This window comes from Maylandia zebra, linkage group LG13 (genome assembly GCF_041146795.1).
Source record: "Maylandia zebra isolate NMK-2024a linkage group LG13, Mzebra_GT3a, whole genome shotgun sequence".
Classification (NCBI taxonomy): Eukaryota; Metazoa; Chordata; class Actinopteri; order Cichliformes; family Cichlidae; genus Maylandia; species Maylandia zebra.
In genome coordinates this window covers 13,460,050-13,480,988 of record NC_135179.1, presented here as the reverse complement: position 1 = coordinate 13,480,988, position 20,939 = coordinate 13,460,050, and the positions used below count along the sequence as shown (strand labels likewise).

Here is a 20,939-nt window from a genome sequence, read left to right as displayed (position 1 = left end):
GCCTAAGACAGCTCAGACTTCATTGAAGAATAAAAATCAGACCAAATATTCATTTTCAAGCTTGTTAGGCAGTCTCTGGTTTTTGACTTATCAATTTTTAATTGCTGCATGAATTTATCATCTTCCTAGCAAAACATAGAGAAATGTGGGCTCTCAAGACTTTTGCACAGTATTGTAGATCAGACAGGTCACTCGAGATCTCCAATTTTCCCCACACACAGATATACTGTATAACAAACAGCTAAATACTCATGTCATACAGCGCATCCCAGTGGAAGTAGTTAATCAAAGAGTCAGTTTAATGTGGCTGCCGAGTTACGGGAAATTATCTAAAACATGTTGGAGAATATCTGGTGAAAAGATTATGATTTTAGCTTTCTCAAATCCAAATATTTACTGTTTAACTGAATGCATTGGTGTTGGATTTTTTTGTCACTTTTTGGCAGTGTATGGCTAAAAAAAAAAAACCCCACATCTACCGATCAAGAAAATAAATTAAAATCAGACACTTATTATGGATTAAGTCAAAGTGTAGGTATATGGTGGTTTGTCCACAACTTACAAGCTTATGATTGATTGGTGATAAATATTGCCTGTGCAGTTACAGGCAAGTTATTGTGTCCACATTTTTATGTCCAAATGGATTCTTCTTGTTTGTTCATTAGCTTGTATCAACACATGCCTGAAGACTGATTAACCTCTATGTGTAGTAAATTTAACATTTATCCTTCTAGCACCAATTATAAAGATCCCTTTTCTAACCATAAAAGATAAAAATTAGAACAAGGTTTCAACTTACAACATTCCGTTTAGGCAAAATGAAACAGTGTAAAATGAAAAAACAAGATAAATGCTATGACTTTTATAAAGATTTTCAAATATGAAAGATGTCATACTTGCCTGACTGGTGGATTCTCCTTGGTGGTTTAGTACTGACTGAAGAAAACAACACAAATGGGTGTTTGTCTTCTTCTATGAGCCGCTCCTTAGCCATGGGTCACATGAAGTCTGTATTTTCCTCATCACATGTCTAGTCACTGTGGCCATCTCTCATTAGCTCTGTGGAGACTCTCCTTACTAACTTCATCAGGACTCATGATGGGAACACACACAGCTATGTAACAGTTAAATAACACTATTATATTAAAATAAATCTGAAGTTAGACACTCAATGCTAATCTCAACTTCATTTCAGACAGCAATACAAGACTCCATTTTAATGGCAAATTAGAATAAAAACACACACATTCAGTTGAGTCAATCAGTAGCTGTTAGTCTTGGCTGATGCACTGTGGTGCCACTTTTAAGTCTATGCCCTCATTTAGCAAATGAGCTTCAGCTGTTTTCTCCCTACATAAGCTGTTACCAGACAGGTCAGTGACCTCAATCCTAACTGAGACAACATGTTTCCTATGATAACAAATAATTAATATTATAATTGAGTTTTAAAAAGCTGGAAGATTAGAGCTAAATACAGAATAATATAAATACATTTTCAAGGGTTGGTAGAGGAATAAAACTCTCAAAATCACTGCGTATAATTCTGCCTCAAAAGATAAAAGAACACGCATATTCCACTTTTGCATCAGATCCACAGAAAGCCAAAAATGTGCCAGATAGTTCGTACAAAAGTTAACTCAGTGCCATGTCTGTAGGGATGTACAGCTGTCAAAATGTTACTTCTAAAAAAGAAAAGAAATTATTGATTTGATGCAGTTTTACTTACAAGTTGGAGCAAAAAAAAAAAGAAGTTATATAACAGTATTTCTTCGTTCTATGCTACAAACCTTTTGCAGTGTTCAAGAGTAATACCAGGAATTTTCACAGACTCTCTAAACCCTGTCTGCTTCTTTGAGCTTTCACTTTTGGTCATACTTGTTGGGATTAGTAACCAAACTTTTCTGAGCAGTGCCACTTTAGCTTGACTACATATCCAGGGAGGTACTCACATTCCATCTTGCTTGTCGTTTAAGTCCCTTCCTGCACTAAACAGGCAGCCGAGGGTTATGCCATCCACTTCCTCATTGAGAGTAGCTGTTTTATTCAGTTTTCTGGACATTTTTAAGTATTGAGGAATGCTACAAAACATTTTATTTAAGGTCATCTGAAGTTTAAAATAGCAAGGAATAAACCTAATCAACCTAAACAAATGACAGTGGCCATATAAAAACAAAATGTTCAAATACTTAGACATGATAGCATACAGGTTGTAGCAACGTTTGTTGGGAAAAATACAACAAAATGACTGTTCATTGGTAAGGCTGTGCTTTACAACTTGTGGAAATTTTGTTGGTTAAAAGGGAAAAAATAAACTGGATATTTTAAACTACCAGGTTGGCATGACATGACAGCATTGCACAGTTCCTGCAGATTTCTTGTCTATCATATGAACTGTACTGTTCCACCAAATCCCAAAGGTGCTCACATCTTGGAATCACATCTTGTGACTGTGCAGGGCATTTGAGTACAGTGAAGTTATTGTCATCTTCAAGAAGCCAGTCTGAAATTGAGTGGCCATAAAAAGATGGACATAGTCAGCAGCTGAACTGCTGATAACAGGCAGGGCTAATCCAAAATCCGACCAGGTCATCCAAATGTTGCAACTGCAATCGAGGTTCATCAGACCAGGTGACAGTCTTACAATATTCTATTTTGGCTAATTTTGGTGAGGTCTTACAAATTGTAGCGTCAGTTTCCTGTTCTTAGTTGAGAGGAGTTGTCTTTTGAGTTTGATGTGCATTCAGATATTCTTTTCTGGATACCTTGGTTCTAATGAGAGGTGAATTGAGTTTCTGTTGCATTCCTGTCAGCTATAAGTATTCTGGGCATTCTTCTCTTACCTCTGACAAAAATACGTTATTGTCACTTAGAGAACTGCTGGTCACTGGATGTCATCATTTTTTTTGGACCATTCACCTCCAACTCCAACAGATGCTTGTGTGTGAAAATCCCTGGATCAAACCTGCATCTGGATCAAATACTCAAACCCACCAATCTGGCACCAACAACCATGAAGTCCCTTTAGTTACCTTTCTTCCCCATTCTGTTGCTCAGTTTGAGCTTTAGCGGGTCATCTTTAACATCTTTAAATGCACAGAGTTGGCTGACTTGATCTTTGCATTACCAAGCAGATGTCCCTAATGTAGTGGCTAGTGATTATAGTATTATAGCACCAATTATATTGTAACTGTATTTTTTTTTTTTTTTTTTTTTTAGCTCTGATTACAGAATATTATGGATAAATTCATGCAACCCACATTATATATTGCTTTAAACTGATCTGGTTGGATGTTAAGAAACTGCATTATTGAAAATGTGTTAAATATGAACGTGAGGCAGAGCAACACTCAACAAATGATTCATTTTAAGTGAAACTATTCTATGTAACAAAGGTGAAACACCCTAAATTACACAGTGGCAAAAAGACAAAAAATCAAAACAAATAAAGTAATTATAGACAAAAGGTTTTTTTTTATTTTTTATTGGCTTAAAATATGAGTATGATTGGCATACTTAAAATGTAACAAACTGTTGTGTTCACAATGTTGGCAGTTTACATTCCCAATACAGTACAAAAAATCCCTCATTTATCGATGAAGAATGTATTCTGACCCTGTACCGTGGCTCCACACTGTAGTGGTTTACACTAATAAGCAAAAGATCCCCAGTTTGTTTCTGGGAGAAGATACAAATTCCTCAGGGGCTGCATCAGAAAGGGCATTCAGCATAAAAATCTACCAGATCAAATACAAAGAGCCACCCCTTGTGGTGACCCCTTGTGAATAAGGGAGCAGCCAAAAGTAGCTTTCTGTATTATAGCATTGTGCTGAAAACGAATGAAATATTCACCGATGGCAGGTACAGGATTTTTTTTAAACATTTCTTTGCATACAGCAAATAAGCCAAAGTCATGTCATCATTTCCAATATAATACGATCTAGCCATTAATTTGTATGCTAGTTGTTGTAGCACATTTCTTTTTACCATATTAAAATTATTTTATGATGATTATTTGTACTCAGAACAACTTTATACTGCTCCGCATTGAACCTTCCCTCTAAAGTACAAGTGAATCTAAACACCTCAGTGTAGCTTTTCTTGAATTTGTCACCTGTTTTCATTTAAAATTTAGATAAATTTTTTTAGATTGAATTTATATATATATATTTCAGATTTTGATACTGCAGTGTGGAAGTTAAACTGTTAACAGCTTGAGCAACAGATCTTTTTGTACACCACTAGAGGTCGCCATTGTTCCACTATATCAAAGATTGCCATCCTTTTACAAAAGAGTTGTTAGATGTGAAATTTTGTGGAAATTCAAAAGATAACGTAAGATCAAAACACACTTTTTTAAACAAATGGACATATTTGTGTGTGAGTGTGTTTGTGTGTGTGCAATCTTTGTGTATCATATTCAGAAATATCCAAATGTACACAAACGGAATATAATTACTGTATAATCATTACTTGACAGAAAATTGCAAGTACATAAAATACAACCATTGTACTTATTATCTCCACCATACAAACCACAACAATCACATTGAACACAACAGCAGTTCACTGACTGTGGTGCCACACAAAATATTCACAACTCAGTTCGTCAAAAGGATCATTTTCAGACTGGCTCAAAATCTCTAGAAAACCAAAAACCAAAATCACAAAAATAACAGTTTTCTGTCGACTGTATGGACAAAATTTAAGAACTTTTTATATTTCATTAAAGACACTGACAAAGGAGCACATGTAGAAACGCAATGTGCCGAACCTTTAATAAAACTGCATACCAGTCAAAAAGATGACTGGGCAAATTAATAAAATGTAGAAGCCTGTGAACATTTTTTTTAATATATATATATAGTTTTATTTAAAATGCAAATCCACTCTGAATGTTACAGAGCAAACTACCCACAGAGAGAAATGATCAGAAAAGTGTAATCCCCAACTCTGTGACAACATCCTCTCTATTTGCATCAATTGCACTTCAGTATTTCTCCTGCAATTTGTTTTTTAAGCCCTTTTCGAGTATTGTCCACTCACTTCACTTTCTTGCTGCTGTACTTGCATGAAATGATAAAAAGTTCTTCAAGGACAGTCACAACCTTCATGTCTGAACCTCACCTTACGCAAACCTTCACACACATATACGGCTTTGCTTAATGGATGCACCAACACAAGCACATACTGCAAAACCACCACATCGGGTTGCTGTGTTTGACATAGCAGAATAAAACATTAAAGATCTCTAGATAAAGAAACTCCACAGAAACAATTAAATGTATGTTTCTTTCTTTTCTTTCTGTGTTACATTTTTGATTTCTGTTACAAGCAATCTTAACTTTCCGTCCTTTACGTAGACTCCCTGGGAATTCTCCTGTGAAAGACCACTGAAGAATGCCTTTGCTGAAACTGCTGCTTCCTCCTTTTTTTCTGGTCCCAGCGGCACAACAGTATCATCTTAAATGTTGTACGAAAAGTCTTGTTGCACAGGGCGTAACACATGGGGTTGACTGTGCTGTTGACGTAGCATAGCCAGTAACCTACTGCCCATAGAGTTTCTGGGATGCAAGTTTTACAGAAAGCATTGATGAGCACCATGATGTTGTAAGGTGTCCATGTGATGATGAATGCAAAGAGGATGGCACTGAGAGTTTGAGCTGCCTTCTTCTCTTTTACCAAGGACATCCGCTTCCTTTTGGTGATCTGAGTCCGGGCTCGGGCAGCGAAACGCTTTGCCAGAGCTGCCTCCTTGAAGGACATTGGACCTGAGGGGGACTTAGTGGTTGTGCTGGTAGTAGTACTGTCAGAGGCAGTGGTAGTGGTTACTGGGGTACCATCCAGAGACCTATGGTTAGAAGTAGCCTGGATGGAAGACAATGATTGAATTTTGCGTGAGCAGAAGCGTTGGTGGTAGCTATTTTCTGAACTGTTTTGCCCTTCCGGAGTAACAGTGGCTATTGTGTTTGGAGCTACTGATGAAAGACTGTCTCGATTATACTCTGCTGCTCTAAGGGGATCCTCCTCTGAGGCTCCATCCAGATCCTCACATGAGGTTAGCTGGGAGTTAACAGCAGCTTTTATGCCAGGAAGGCTAAGAACAATGGAGAAAATAGCATGACTTTGTGGAATCATATCTCTACCTCCACAGTCCTCATCTTCTGAAGACCCAGACTGGTCCAAAGAGACTGCAGCATCATTGTTGTTCCAGCTGTCACTGCTACTCTGATCTGGATCACCATCTCCCTGTCGCATACTACCAGGTCTCCAAGAGCGAACACCGGGCCAGCAGTGGAAGCGGCCTACCAGTTCCCGACATGTGCTCTTTCTCCTAGAGAGCCTGGTCAACTCATAGCTGCTGCAGCTTCTAGAACTTCCTGTCTGATGGACAAAACGGGCTCTTTCGCCCCCACCGTTTACACCTCTTGCTCCTATTCCACCCGAGCCCTGCAACCCAGCTAGCTCTTTTGAACGATTCTGGGTCTCCTTGTAAATGCGCCAGTAGAGAACACTCATTATTGTCACAGGTAGGTAGAATGCCGCCATGGCTGTGCAGAAGGTTATAATAGGCTGTGAAAGGAACTGAATGTAGCATTCCCCTGAGGGCACTGTCCTTTTACCCTCAAGAAACTGCCATAGCAGGATGGCCGGAGCCCACAGGACAAGAGAAACAAACCAGGCTAAGCCTATCATGATCCCAGCTCGCCTTGTGGTCCGTTTGGCCCGGTAGGTCAAAGGCCTAGTAATTGAAAAGTAGCGGTCAAAGCTGATGACCAGTAGGTTCATAACAGATGCATTGCTTGCCACGTAGTCTATAGCCAGCCACAGGTCGCATGCCCAGTTGCCCATGGCCCAGTAGCCCATCACAAGATAAGCTGTGTAGAGGTTCATGGAGATGACCCCTATGATGAGGTCAGCCACAGCTAAGCTCAACAGGAAATAGTTGTTGACTGTCTTTAGTTGGCGATTAACCTTGAAGGATACTACTACCAGGATGTTCCCAATGACCGTGACCAGTGACAGCATGCCAGTCAATAAGACAATGAGGACAACCTGCCACACAGCGTGGCCACCCAAGGGATCAGGGGCTGCCGTTGCAGTCCCATTTTGGGGTTCTAATGTGGAGTTTAAGAGCTTGCTGATAGAAGAGGAATTATCATCCATAGCATGATAAACCACGGGCGTTCCTCCAGTTCCTCCTTGATAGGGTGCATTGGACTGTGAGTAGGCTGCAGCCAATGGTGGTAGAGTGCTGGCAGTCAGGAAAAGACCAGGATCTGTGCTGTTGGAGCTCATTGTTATGTTCTGGCATATTCTAAAGAGAAAGATAGTAAAGGGAGGTAGGAAGGGACATAGAGAGGAGGGGAAAGGGGCACAAAAGGGAAAATAGACAAGTGTAAAAGAAAAGAGTGGCAGAAAGAACAAAATTTGAGAAGGTAGCTGATATTCCTATTCATATCCACTAGGTGAGGCTACAAACCCATTCTACAAAACTGGGTGTTTGGCTAGCCAAAGATGTTTGGATGTTTCCTTTAAAACAGTCACCCTTAATTTTATTTGCGCACAATCTTTGTGTACACTTTAAATGCTACAAGCAATACATATCAAATTATACCTTGATGCTGAATTAACATAGGTAGATGGTCAACAATGATAGTAAGAGTGCAATCAGAGCTGTTTCTTATGAGACCCAATAAAATTGCAGATATATTTAACTTAGACACGGGTAATGCATTTTCACGTTGTTGCCTAGTCTATAAGGACTGTGTTAAAACTAAACACTACATCACATTAGACCCTTGTACCTGATGGTTTTCTGCTTACAGACCATAAATGGAGTTAGCACAGTGGTTACATTCAAAATTTAACACTCATATATGTCGCTAGTCTACAAAGGGAAACCGTTTTGTGATAATGGCAATTTTATATTTATTGAGTCAAAGTCTGGTAAAAGTTATAACAAGTAGGGGTTTGAATAAAGCAGGAGGAATGAACTTTAGGAGATATTCTGGCACCTTTTCCCTGTCTGAGCAGCGATTTTTTTTCCTGCTCGCTAATTAGACATCAGCATTGATCTGGTCTTCCAAAAGCCCTCTAAGAAAGAAAAGATAGATCCTAGATAGATAAAGCTATCAACAGACAAAACCTAATGGTGAAACATGGAGAAAAGAGCACCAGAGGAGCTAATGCCGCCGTAGTCACAAAGAATATGTGAATATGCACTGTTTTTAGTTCAATTCAAGATGACTTTGCAATAAAAGGGCAAACATTAAATGAAAGATCCTGCTGTTTTTGTCAAAGCAGTTACTGATAATTGGATAACGAGATGAAGACCTCCAATTTCTAAACCAGCATGTTCTATTCTCTTCGAGTTTCGCTGAGCAATAACGCACAACTGCTGAGGTGAATGGATTTAGATGCATGCTTTTTAAATTACTGGCAAATCAGTTTGGACTTACAGCTAGGGATTCAGATAGTTTACACATGTGTCTGATGATACAAACATCAAATAGCACATATGAAAACTGTAGCTTTTTGTTGCCTGACAAGTGTAGTAATCAATACTCAGTACACAGCTGTGATTATACAGAGTGCCGCACATTACCCCCGCTTGCTTTTTATTGTGAAAGCCATGGGAGTAGTGTTTTCTTCTGCTGACATTTACAACAATGTTTCAACAAGGAAAAACATATTACCCCTTACCCCCAAATCCACATGCCTATAGACATTATGTACACAAATATATAAGCACGAATATAGCAGTTGTATAATGTTTAAAGTGACAATCGTGCACACAGTATTCATCCCACAGGGAAAGGTATTTGAAGCCGAGTGCTGTACCTGTGCCTACACAGAATCTCAGACCTCCCACAGAGCTGTTAAAGAACCCCAGTAGCCAACAGCGTCTCATAGCCATTTGTGACACCGAGAGCCGCACACCGCTACTACTATTATGAAAAAGCTCCCTGCTGTCTTTGCTGTGGACACGCATCACTTCATCCATGCTCATCCATGGATAGAATGCCGTCATGTTTCACTCATATACGCTTTACGTGACAGTGCAGGGCATATCATTTTCACCGAAAGGCATCGTGTGCACCATATTTGCATAGAAATTTGCAGTATGCACAGATTCACACATTAAATTTAGCAATGTAATAAATTACAGCAGGCTATATGAAAAGCAAAAGCAGCCAAATACAAAAACAACAATGCCTTTGAGGGGGGAAAAAAACTTTCCTAGAGTTGGCAAACTTTTAACATTTTACAAATTAAATTGTACTGGGCATGTATGCAATGTGTTACTAATGCAAAATAAATAACATTTAACTTTACTTACCAGTGCAAAATGTGTTTGTTTGGTGATCACAGCAATATATTGACTAAATTTCTGTTTCTATTTCTATGTCATTATATATACACATTGTTCACTTTCTTTTTAAAAAATATCAATATCTGAACACAATACTCAAACAAAATCAGCATTATTACTCAAATAAATAAATAGTATACTGTTTGGTGTAATGCAGACATAGGAAGAGAGAAAAGGCTGGATCCTATGGGAACAGGCCAAATGTCAGAATTGCTGTACCTGTCCATGTCTCTTTTTGAGAGTTACACAATAAATCAGTGTTGGCACTGATGGGTCTGCAAGCCCCTCGTCACACTGACACAACAGTGTACATAATCCTTCAATCACACTAATAGGAGAAATTTATGGCTATCTAATTGGATATGCAGTCAATTATACAGCATAGATGTGTACAGTGTGTGTATATATATATATATATATATATATATATATATATCAGAGAGAGAGAGTATTGTGTGTTTATTAATACTCAGCTTTCCTGTGCAACAATAAACCAATGTTCAGATGATAATTCTGTCTGATATCAGGCAATTGTCTTACAGAACAAACATAATTATGAACGGAACAATTATGTTTTGTTGTTGCCTCCGATTGCATTAGTTATTTACCACAAATTTACATCTACATTCTGCTGGGAGCAAAATAAGTGAGAGTGGTTTTTATGTTTGTTTTCCTCTCAAAAAAATATAATCACCCCTCTTCAAATGAAAAATGTATGAGCCAGACGACAGTATCCTTTTCCAACATAGGTGGGCTAAAACTCTGCCAACAGCTGCCATTACAGAGAAGCCATTATACTGTATTTGTCTTGTTTTCTCCAAGTCAACATTAAGCTCTATGTCTTAAGTTTGACTCCAGGGCACGTAGGTGTGATAGCTTCAGGTACAAAGGAAGATCGATACTCGTTTACTGAGGTGCAACACAACTTGTTCCCTGACATTTTCAGGCATTTGTCCCAGCAGGGTTTGACAGCGCAATCCAAGTTGGGTCCAAGAATCCATCTAAATGATTGGATGACTAATATACGGCCATTTCAGCTTACTATTTTTAGTATAGTAGTGATATGGCCAAAAACTATTTCCACCAAGGATGAGTCACACTGACAAGCCCTTTTAATGAAGGTTAAAGCTGCTGTAATTTGAATTTTGGTCACTCTGGCCCCAGAAGTGCCTAGATTTTTAACTTTAATAACTTGAACACACACCACAAAAATGCAAATAAAATACTGACAAACAAAGCAGAACCAGACACAACCTCTTCTTCAAAATAAAAGAGACACTGGCAAAGAAAACCAAGATTACTCAAGCTGTCACACATTTCAATTTTAACAGAGCCACTACAGTCAAAATGCATACATATTCAGCCAGCCCGACAGCAGTAACCAATAGTTTTGTGATAACAATCACTGGCTGGGCAGCACTGCATTGTCATATAGTTTGCAGATTTCTGCCTTGTGAAGAAGAAGGCAGACATCAAGAGCGACTCAGAACTTCAAACACAGATACAGTATTCATCAATTATCTTAACCGCTTGTCCAAATTCATGGCTGTAGGGGGCTCTCACTGGAGATGAGAAAGGGTCTGGACTGGCTGCCAGTCTATCACAGGACAAGCACAGAGAGACAGACAACCACACACACACACACACACACACACACACACACACACACACACACACACACACACACACACACACACACACACATTTGAACCTATAGACAATTTGGATCACAAGATAACCTAAGACACATGTGTTTGGACTAAGTGCGTGAGTGTTGGGAGTCAGGGTACCTGCAGGGACCTGACACACGGACAAGGAGAACATGAAAAGTCCACACAGAAAGGCAGCAGCAAGCCAGCAGGTTCAAACCCAAAACCTTGTTGCTGTGAGACATCACTGCTACCACTGCAGAGACACATTAACCATGTACTAAAAGCCACAACTTCAATTAAATCTCATGAGGCTGTTTCATTTTGAGAACAATTCCTAAATCATTAAAAAAAAATTGTGCTGTCCCACAAAGTGGGATTGTGAGATATTACATAACGAGAACATGATGGTAAGTAGTGTCCAAAAACTAACTGCTCTGTGAATTTTAACTATCGTATATGGTGCAGTAAACTTGTGAATAAAGACTAGAATATTGTCACACAAATATAGTATTTTACACTTGATATTGCTTCACCTAACAATAACAATTCACAGCTCCATTTCCTAAAATTAGAATTAAAGAAAGGAGCATCTCAAACATATGCCAAAATTCTAAATGTTTTGGCATTGACAAAAAAAAAGTTAGCTCTACAATGCAGTCTGTAGTTACTATGGTCTATAGTTTGCTCTACTGTGCATGTGTAGACCAAATCTCAGCTTGATGAGTCACACTGAGATGCTCACAGTCACTACCACATATGGGAAACATGTAATGGTCTTACATACCTATAGAGATCAATGGTTTCCTTGGAGATATTGTGAACAACATTTACAGTATGAGTCATACAACCCACAAAAGACTCTGACTTTTGGTAACCCAAGTAGTAATCAGATAACTTGGGAATACGCTCACCTCTGCAAGGATATTGTGCCATGCAGCACAATTAAATACGAGTGCTCCATATATCTCTAAAAGTGAACCTGAAGCATTTTTTTCCACACATGAAGTTACTTTCGCTGTATACAAAGCACAAGTCTGTTATTCTTCACCACCTCAGATATGGTGAAACATCAGAGGCACTCTGACATAAACACCCAATTTTCCAACGACATTATAGGGGAAGCATTTACTTTCTTAGTTTTTAAGAAAGACAGTCATCTATTAATTATAATTTCAAACAAAGCTCAATAGCACCGTTGTTCATGAAAAGTATTAAGCCAACCCATATGGAAAAGAAATAGTAAAAACATATATGATTTACTCATGAAAGTGGCCACTTTCATGAGTAAATCATATATAAATCATATAAGGCTTATATGATTTACTCATGAAAGTGGCCACTTTCTCATTACTTTCATATATTTTTTTAGTAAGTATACAAAACATACAAGTTTCATTATATAATTTTTCAAGGGATCTTATATGTGTTTTCACTCTTGTACGCCTTTCATACAAGTTTCATACAAGACAGATAAAAACTTTATAAGATTTATATATATCTTTTCCATATGGGAAGGCTTGATGTAAAAAACTTAATTTAATACATTCAGACATAACAGACACTAATAAATCACACAGAATGTTTTTGTGATAGTAAATGGCATGTTTCCTGTTAAATTGAGTAACTGTACTAAGCTAAATAGAAAATAACAATATAATTGTATTATTTTATTTATATATAATTGTGTTTTGGCATGGAACAACAGTGGAAACTGGCCTTGTTCCTCCTGAAAAGGGATGTTGTGGTGGCACAGGATGAGCTAAAGCCATCACAAGCTGGAGAGCAGGGGGTTGCTGCCAGAAGATGGTGGCTAGGGTTGAGAAACAGCGCAAGGCCATCTGTCAGGTACTCACTGCTGACAAAAAGAAGCATTTAGTGCTTCCTTGGCAACAAACAGACTTGCTGGGAGTCCATGAGCAATACTCTCAAGTCAACTCTGAAGTTCACAGATTTTTAGTCTGGCATATCTTTAATCTGTTAAATAGCTTCGAACTGTTGCTGAAACTGTACCTGTGGACAGGTACAGTTTCAGCAACAAATTACACGTCCTCCTCCACAGGTTCTGCCCTACCTGATTTTAATCGGGCATGGTTTTTCCTTCACCATGACACACCACCTTCACCTTGTGATACCTTGGAGCTGTAGTCTGGAGACTTCTCACAATACTCACACCCAAAAAAAATATATTTACTTTAAGTGCTTTAAATCTGTACATCTCAGTAAATCTGTTGACAAGGATTTAGATTTAGTGACAAAAGAAAATGCAGTTACCTCTTATTGACCTCAGCATCAGTGAATATTTCCTACTGCTTGTGTGCTTTGTTTGTTAAGATATATGAAACTGCTGACTGACAAAGCCTCCCAGCTTCTAGGCTGCTAATATCTTTTGAGTATCTCAGACATGTTGATCCCTCCAGCTGTTTTTTAAAGCAAATATGTGTTTCTGGATTTAATAATATTATGCACATTATTTACTATGAGAGTGTCAGACACTCTGCCAGCGCTGTGTGCCTTTTCTCAGGAGCTGTGAGTCAGATAAGGACACGCTCGATTTCACAAATGTTTCTGTAATTTATTGGAGGCACGTGACAAGAAACACTGTTTATACTGTAAATCTTTTACGACAAGAAATATCCCTCTCATAAGCGGCAAGTTATTCATTCCTTATCACATGTGAGAGATTCCTCGCACCCGAGTAGCAAACATTATGAATGTGCAGGGGAGATAAGATAAATTAAAAAGGATGAAAATGAATGTAGAGTTTATTGAAGGATTACCAGACCCTTTCAATAGTATCAGTTATTTAGGTTACATGTGCTACATTTTACTTTGGGAGACATATCTGGACATCATATCGTGGGCATTCATGGGCTGAGTGAAGCTTCTAAAAATCCCAGTTTGTGAAAACACTTCATTAGTTTAATAAATGCAGGTTAAACCTCTACCATGTAAGGAGAAATACACAAAGAACCTTTCTCTAAGCTCAGGCTCATTAAGATAGATCGAAAAAAGGTGAAATACTGCCAAGTGGTCTGACAATGTAAAATTTTGTATAGACCCTTTTTCAATTTATAGATGTTGTGTATGTTTACGTTTTGGAGCAAATACCTATTTTGCAGGAAAAGCATCACATTTTTCAGTAAGATAATGCCAAACCATGTAAACCAGGTATCTAAGATAAAGTAAGCAACATGTTGCCCTAAAACTACAACTGTGCTATCAAAAGAAGAGTTAACAGGTCTCTGCTTCAAGTTTTTTTAAAATGTTTTCCATCAAATTATTTCACCTTTGGATGTATTGTCTTTATATTTTTATGTGTTTAAAAACATCATATAATATTTGTAAAATGTCTTCGTGCAGCCATTTGCACAAAGACATTTGTAGAAACTTTAATGGCAAACCACTTAATGGTGATATATGTTTCAGTCTGGACCAAAGTGTCAGCGCAGCAGACAAGCATTTCCATGCGTAGGACCGCTTTGTTATCCTAAAACTCCTGATCGTAGCTAAAAAGCACCAGAGTACATCAGGTTCTAGCTGAGCAAAGCACTCTTGAGTCTACTTATATTGCACATTTTCCAGCATGTAGCCCAGCCCATAGAAGGAAGAGAGTTTTTAATTGAATAATTGTTTGTACATTAGCAGAAGTCTAAGCGTTTTAGTCATTAAGTGCAAATCTTGCTCTTCAAGTGAAAAATGTAAATACTAATGTTATCAGTGTAAACTCCTGACTGCATAACAGAAAACCAGGAGTGTCTGTACAACTGAAGAAATCCTGTCAGTTTCCTAACACCAGGAAGCAGCTCAGCATAATTGTTCTGCCCTAACCTTGTTTAGTCTCCTTTATGACTGTGGGCAGCCAGGAGATCTGCTTTTATTGAGGTGTTTTTTTGTTGTTGTTGGGTTTTTTTGCCGAAATCCAGATTACTGCACAACAGTGTCTGAGTTCTGCTTACACTGGCACCACAAGCCATAAACAGATTGCAGTTTGACAGGAGCTTATCCTGATAAAATAATAACGTGAGGAAGTGAAATAATTGTGTGAGTGGTTTTGCATAGTGCCATTATAACAGGATATTCAATTCAATCTTATTTATATAGTGTCAAATCACAACAACAACTGCCTCAAGACGGTTTCTATATTAAAGTAAAGACCCAACAAAAACCCCTGGGAAACCCCTAAAAATCAGATGATGCTGTATGAGCAAGCACTTTAGCGACAGTGGAAAGGAAAAACTCCCTTTTAACAGAAAGAAACCTCTGACAAAACCAGGTTCACAGAGGTGTGGCCATCAGCAGTGACCAGTTGGGGCTGGTTGAAAAATCAATCACTCAGTGTTAAACATGGCTTAGAAAGTCTGACTGATAAGAAGATCCGTGGGCTACTTGTTCCTTGTGAAACCAGTGAAAAACTGTGGGTGGTGTCAATCAAAAAAGACAGGCTACATACAGTATGTTCTTGATGCTTTACATCTTATATTGTGCAAATATGCAGAAATAATAAGGAAACTGCCTCAATACGAACTTCACTAGAAATTATGATATTTCCCTTATCTGACCCGTCATTTTTGTGATCAAACCACCCAAACTTTAACTAAAGCCAGTTTAAAAAGGAGTGATTTCTTTTACTGATTTGTAAGTTTCAGAGGACACTAATTAGTGAAAATATCCTTTTGACAGAGACAGGATTAGAAAGTACTGAAAATAAAGGTGTTGTTGTAGATAGCAACCACACAGTCGATTTTGTCCTTTTAAGAAACTAATGGTTACAAAATTGTAAAAGCCAAAACTGTTTGGATATGCAGTCTTACTGAATGCATTAAATGAATGAAGGAAGTCATTTTTGTTGTTATATTCCTCAGCTGTTGTATGAGAGTATCTGTGTGAGGAGAAAAATCTCCACGTGGAAAGAGAGGCTGGATGTTGTTATGCTCCTGACCTGTGCTACAGGCTCATGGGATTTCACACACATCCTCACCTCTGCGGTGGGTCTCTGTTGCTTTTTGACAGCCTCTGTAACAAGCTGCTGGAACTCTTTAGACATGGCACTCTTAGACACTTGGACATGCTTGCGTAGTATGTGTGTATGTGAAAGCAAGAGGCAGGAACAATGTAGAAAGGCAAACTACAGACAGTAGAAGAACAGCTCCGGAATATGTCAAACCAAAGGGCTTCAGGATGACTGCAGGGGGAATGCTGTAAGTTAACCTTTCTTTCATTGTTGTCATAAATCTAAAACTGGATGAGAGCCAAAGCATACCTTTTGTGTGTTTTAAAAACAAAAGTAAAGATACCGTCACTGAAATTAGGGTGAGTTTTATGGAAGATTTTGGAGTGGGACACTGGAAAAAAATTTGCTTGTGCATTAAATTTGCCACAGTGACAGCTAGCTCCTAACAATTCCCGCAATCTAAACTATGAAGTACCTCGCTTTGTTTTTTTGCAAGGCTGATACCAAGCCTGACCCACTGCCTCACACCTCAAGCCTGCACTTCAGTGCAACCCTACACAGATGCTATACACATGTAACTAATAGGCTATTGCGAACACTCCTTAAAAGGAAGTGCAACCATCTGCCTATTGAACAGGCACTTGAAAGAGACAGAGAGGGAGAAAAAGCACACACTCTCCTCTATGTAAACATGCTTTAGCAGGAAGAGAGGGGTCTTTAAATGCTGAAGGCAGAAATTTTGGGTTGTGCAGGGGTACAAGAAGGGGAGGTGAAAGGGCCTTGCAATGTGCAAGGAGATGTTAAGTAGTCACACCTCCTAGCGAGTGCAAGTTGGAAAGAAGTGGGATATTATGCGGCAGAGGCAGAACAAAAGACAGCTCCCAATTCAGGGTGGCTGGATGTCAGATGATAGAGACCCATCACCTTCTTCAGTTGAAAAAAACCAAACATGGGATTAAATAATTATGTCCGTTAAGTATATGGCTTAAAGGAGGAAGTAGTGCAAGTGCTGTTACAGACACATGAAAGCCTTTGGAAGGAGGGTGCACTGCATGCATCTTGTTATGCCACACAAAACTCACGGATCTGCACTCTTTCTTTGCAGACATGCGTGCATGACAGAAGCACACCCAAAGAACCGTTGACTCTATCACTCACTGTGTTTCACTTTCACCAAACTACTTATAGGCATACAAACACAAGCATTGTCAGTTGGCAATGCTCAAACACTTGAGGGGCCACTGAGTCAACAAGGTGATTACAAGGATATCTTGAAAATGATCCAAGTACTGTATCGGCACAAAGAGGTGTGCTGCTGACAGGACTGGTTATAATACAGTACAAACACTTCTGCTGGCGGATGTAGACAGGCTTGCACAGACAGTTAACAAAGCACTAAACGTATTACAAACATGAACACTCACAGGGATGTGGACACACACACACACATACATACAGGCACACACGCACACAATCTCATGTCTCTGTTGCTCCTCTGCCTCATTCACTTAAACATTGCAGACCCAGCCTCCTCACCCCTTCCCGCCCTCTCTGCCTGTTTCTTTCCACACACTTGACAGTGGGTGTATCCTATTTCATTCAATAATATCAACCCAGGTGACATGACTGTACCTGGCACTGGTGCCTGAAATAGCTTTTAAATTTGATTCCTCAAATTCTCTAGGGAAGTCACAGTAGTCTCAGCTGTCTCTCAGTATCAAAAGCCTATTTCTTTGTTAACCTCTTGCAGATGAAACCAAACCCGATGTGTATATCTGGAGAGACAGACTTGATTAAAAAAAACAACAAACAAACACAAAAAACTCTCAAATAAATACACACAAGCATCATGGGTAGTTTTGTACATTTGGTTGGGTTTTTTTCCCCTACAATTTACAAATGCCCCTAAACGTGTCTCATGCAAGAAATCCATCATTAAGATTGTATTTACATACCATAGCTTGGTGTCAAGGTTAACATTAAGGTTTAGGTAAGGTTTAAGGTTAAGCACTTAGTTTACATAGTTAAGGTTTAGCTATGGATGGAATGCACTGTGTCAATAAATGCCCTCGCAAAGATAGCACTGAAAATGAAAAGTGTTTTTTTTTTTTTAGTTGTTGTTGTTGTTGCTTCTCTGCTTCACTGTATCTGTTAGTCATTCTTCCCCATACTCACAAAATGGAGAACAGCAGTCAAATAGGAGAAACACTCAAAAGACCGGGAAGAGAAAACAACCTCTATCCAAAATATGAAAACCACACAATTTGCTTTCAGGACATTGGATGAACACTTATCGATATATGCAAAGGACAGACACACACATAGAGATTCTTTGATCAGTTAAAGAAATTAATTGGCAGTCATTTGAGTGTGAGAATCTGAAGATCTGTGGTTCATCCCTATTCAATCTCCAAGGTGGGCAAGATGATGAACCTCAAGTTGGCCCAATAGCAGCCATGTGTAAGGAAAGGACTTACGACAAAATACACTTATTAAGAAAGTATGTGTCTGTGTCCACAGTATGTCTTTTGAAAAGACAGTATAAATGTAGTCCATTTACTTTTCAGCATACTGTAACTAACCCTCCACTTCCACAATCAGAAGTTTGATCACCTCCTTCAGCCCCTGATTTCTCATCATTGTGTGAATGTGCATTGGCAGGGTTATATGAATGTGTGCTTGAATGTGTGAATATGGTGGGTTGTCTAAAGCTCTTTTGAGTGTCTGATAAGAAGAAACAAAGGTATTACATAAACTCATCATTTAATGTCAAAGAAAAAAAATAGGTTAGATGAATGTATATGTGTATATGAAATGAAAAAAACAGTTTTAGACAGTGGAGGATTCTATACAAAGTCCCTCTTAAGTTGTGGGTGCACATGAAACAAGTGCAAATTCACTCTAGCTAGTGTAAAAAAGCATTAGAGGCATATCCATGTAAATTATAAATAATTGAAATGTGAAGCTGTTAGACACACATTCATAAACAAGCAAGGAAATTTAAAAGCAGCGGCCTGGAAGATGATCGCAGAAAAAGCTGTCCTTGGTAAGTTCTGCAAAGCAGTCAGCCTAAGATGTCACACGAGACACAAGAGAAGTAATAGATGGCTGCATGGGCCAGATAAGCACAGACTGCAACTGTGCAGTAAAGCAAAAAAAAAAAAAAGGAACAAAAACTGAACATGAAATCACCATAAAGAAATAAACAAGAGTGCTTCTGTTGCAACGTCAGTCCTAAGCCACATATCTATTATAGACGCACTAGTCAATGTTATAAAACTGTACTATATTTAGATAAAAAAAAGTATGCGGCCCTGTGCAATCTCTAGTCAGAAAAGGGAAAGGAAGACAAAAAAGACAATACAGCACCATACAAGGTTTACAGTTGTTCCATAATATGATAAACTCACATACTGAGGACAGAGACACCTTGAGAGCTTTAACTCTGAAACATCCTCACTGCGTGCTATTGGCCGAGTGTCACAACAAAGATTATAGCCTACAATTATGCTTTATATTGAGTGCTTGCTGGCTAATGAACCATGAATGCTAATAGTGACAGACAAGAGATGGACCGGCCACAGAGACAGCTGGCTTTTGCCACCGAGGCTTCCAATTATTGGTCTGTCAGAAAACATCCAACAACAAGAGGGAGACACGTGAAATAGTGTATTCAAAAGTGTTATGTGGCAAGTATAACAATAGGGTTGGTTTAAAAAGAAGCCAGAGATCGAACAGTGATGGACTAGCAAATATATTCGAGTCGGATAATCAATTTAACAAGGGCTTCTTGTCTTCTCGGATTCTCAGAACCAACTACGTAGCACATGAGACACATTCTGAAATTAGCATAATGAGGCAAGCTACTGTGCTAATGCACATATGGACTAATATCTTGAACAATAAAACTGCTAGCATTTATGGGGGGCACTGCATCTAGTGAATGATGATCTGTGGGATGTAATAGTTCCCATCCGGCATACTGACAGAAACATTATGAGGATGGAGAGTGATGAGATCCTCATAAGCCTCCAGTACTGTATGGAGCCATGCTGAGAGGAAAAAGACTCTCTTTGACTCCTTTTGCACTTACAACACAGCTAATATGAGTGGGAGCCCTCACTGTGAGACACAAGACAGACCACAACACAATATTATATAAGTGGCTGAGCCATAAAAATCATACTCAGGCGATAATAAAATGATATCTGAGAAGATATTTTCCTGATCTCGTTTTGCTTCTTCGGGTGCCTTCATGTGTTTTATAATACTGTCTAGAAACCCAAATCTTAAGGCTTAGATACTAGATACTGTGTATAAAATCACTTATACTGTGCATGCAATGACATAACAAATCATCCTTTTTCCGAACAGCAACCCTCTGGTATGTTTCAAAAAATTAGGCATGACTTGAGGAGTGTCATTTGTCATGATGACATTACACCTGCAGTGTTGCAGTGAAATTCCAAATACTCTTTGCCAGAGTGTTTGCTGTGTAAATCACAATGTTTATTGATACTCCGCTGCTGGACTCATCAGAATACGCACTAAAATCAGCGAAACATCAGTAACTCTGCTGACGTTCTGCCGAAAACCTTGCTGAACAATGGGGTTTTTAAATTTCTGTTAAAGTCGTTTATTACCCCTGTGAAAGAAGTCACATTTTTTCCCAGTACATGTGCAGCCATACAATAATGTTAAGTCAACTCTTCCTTGCTGCAATAGCAATAATGAAGTTTGCTGGGTTTTCTCTTTTGAACTTCCTCTTTTTTAATCAGCTGGACCATTTTTCTCAACCGTTAGGCTCTTGTGTGTATCTTTGCAGATGTCAACCCCAAAGAATGAGGCTCAGAGGCCCTTAAACTTATTTAAACAGTGCTGAGAGCAAGTATATTACTCAGTGCTCTGGTTAGTGGCAGAAGATAAACACCATAACCACTCCAGTGTCTTGGTAATTTCCGAG

The 20,939-nt window shown here is 38.7% G+C and overlaps 2 protein-coding genes across 2 annotated transcripts in view; both read right to left on the bottom strand.

The window, feature by feature from the left end:
* The window catches only part of fmn2a (formin 2a), a 40,275-nt gene extending 38,980 nt beyond the window's left edge, over positions 1 to 1,295 (bottom strand). The window contains exon 1 of the mRNA XM_076891559.1: positions 897 to 1,295. The gene's annotated coding sequence lies outside the window, so the exon portion shown is untranslated. The remainder of the gene's footprint in view (positions 1 to 896) is intronic.
* A 2,192-nt stretch (positions 1,296 to 3,487) lies between these two features.
* Positions 3,488 to 20,939, bottom strand: part of chrm3a (cholinergic receptor, muscarinic 3a) — an 82,791-nt gene continuing 65,339 nt past the window's right edge. Inside the window, exon 3 of the mRNA XM_004551476.2 lies at positions 3,488 to 7,315. Within this exon, the coding sequence (XP_004551533.1) occupies positions 5,353 to 7,296 (1,944 nt within the window). The 5' untranslated portion in view covers positions 7,297 to 7,315 and the 3' untranslated portion in view covers positions 3,488 to 5,352. The remainder of the gene's footprint in view (positions 7,316 to 20,939) is intronic.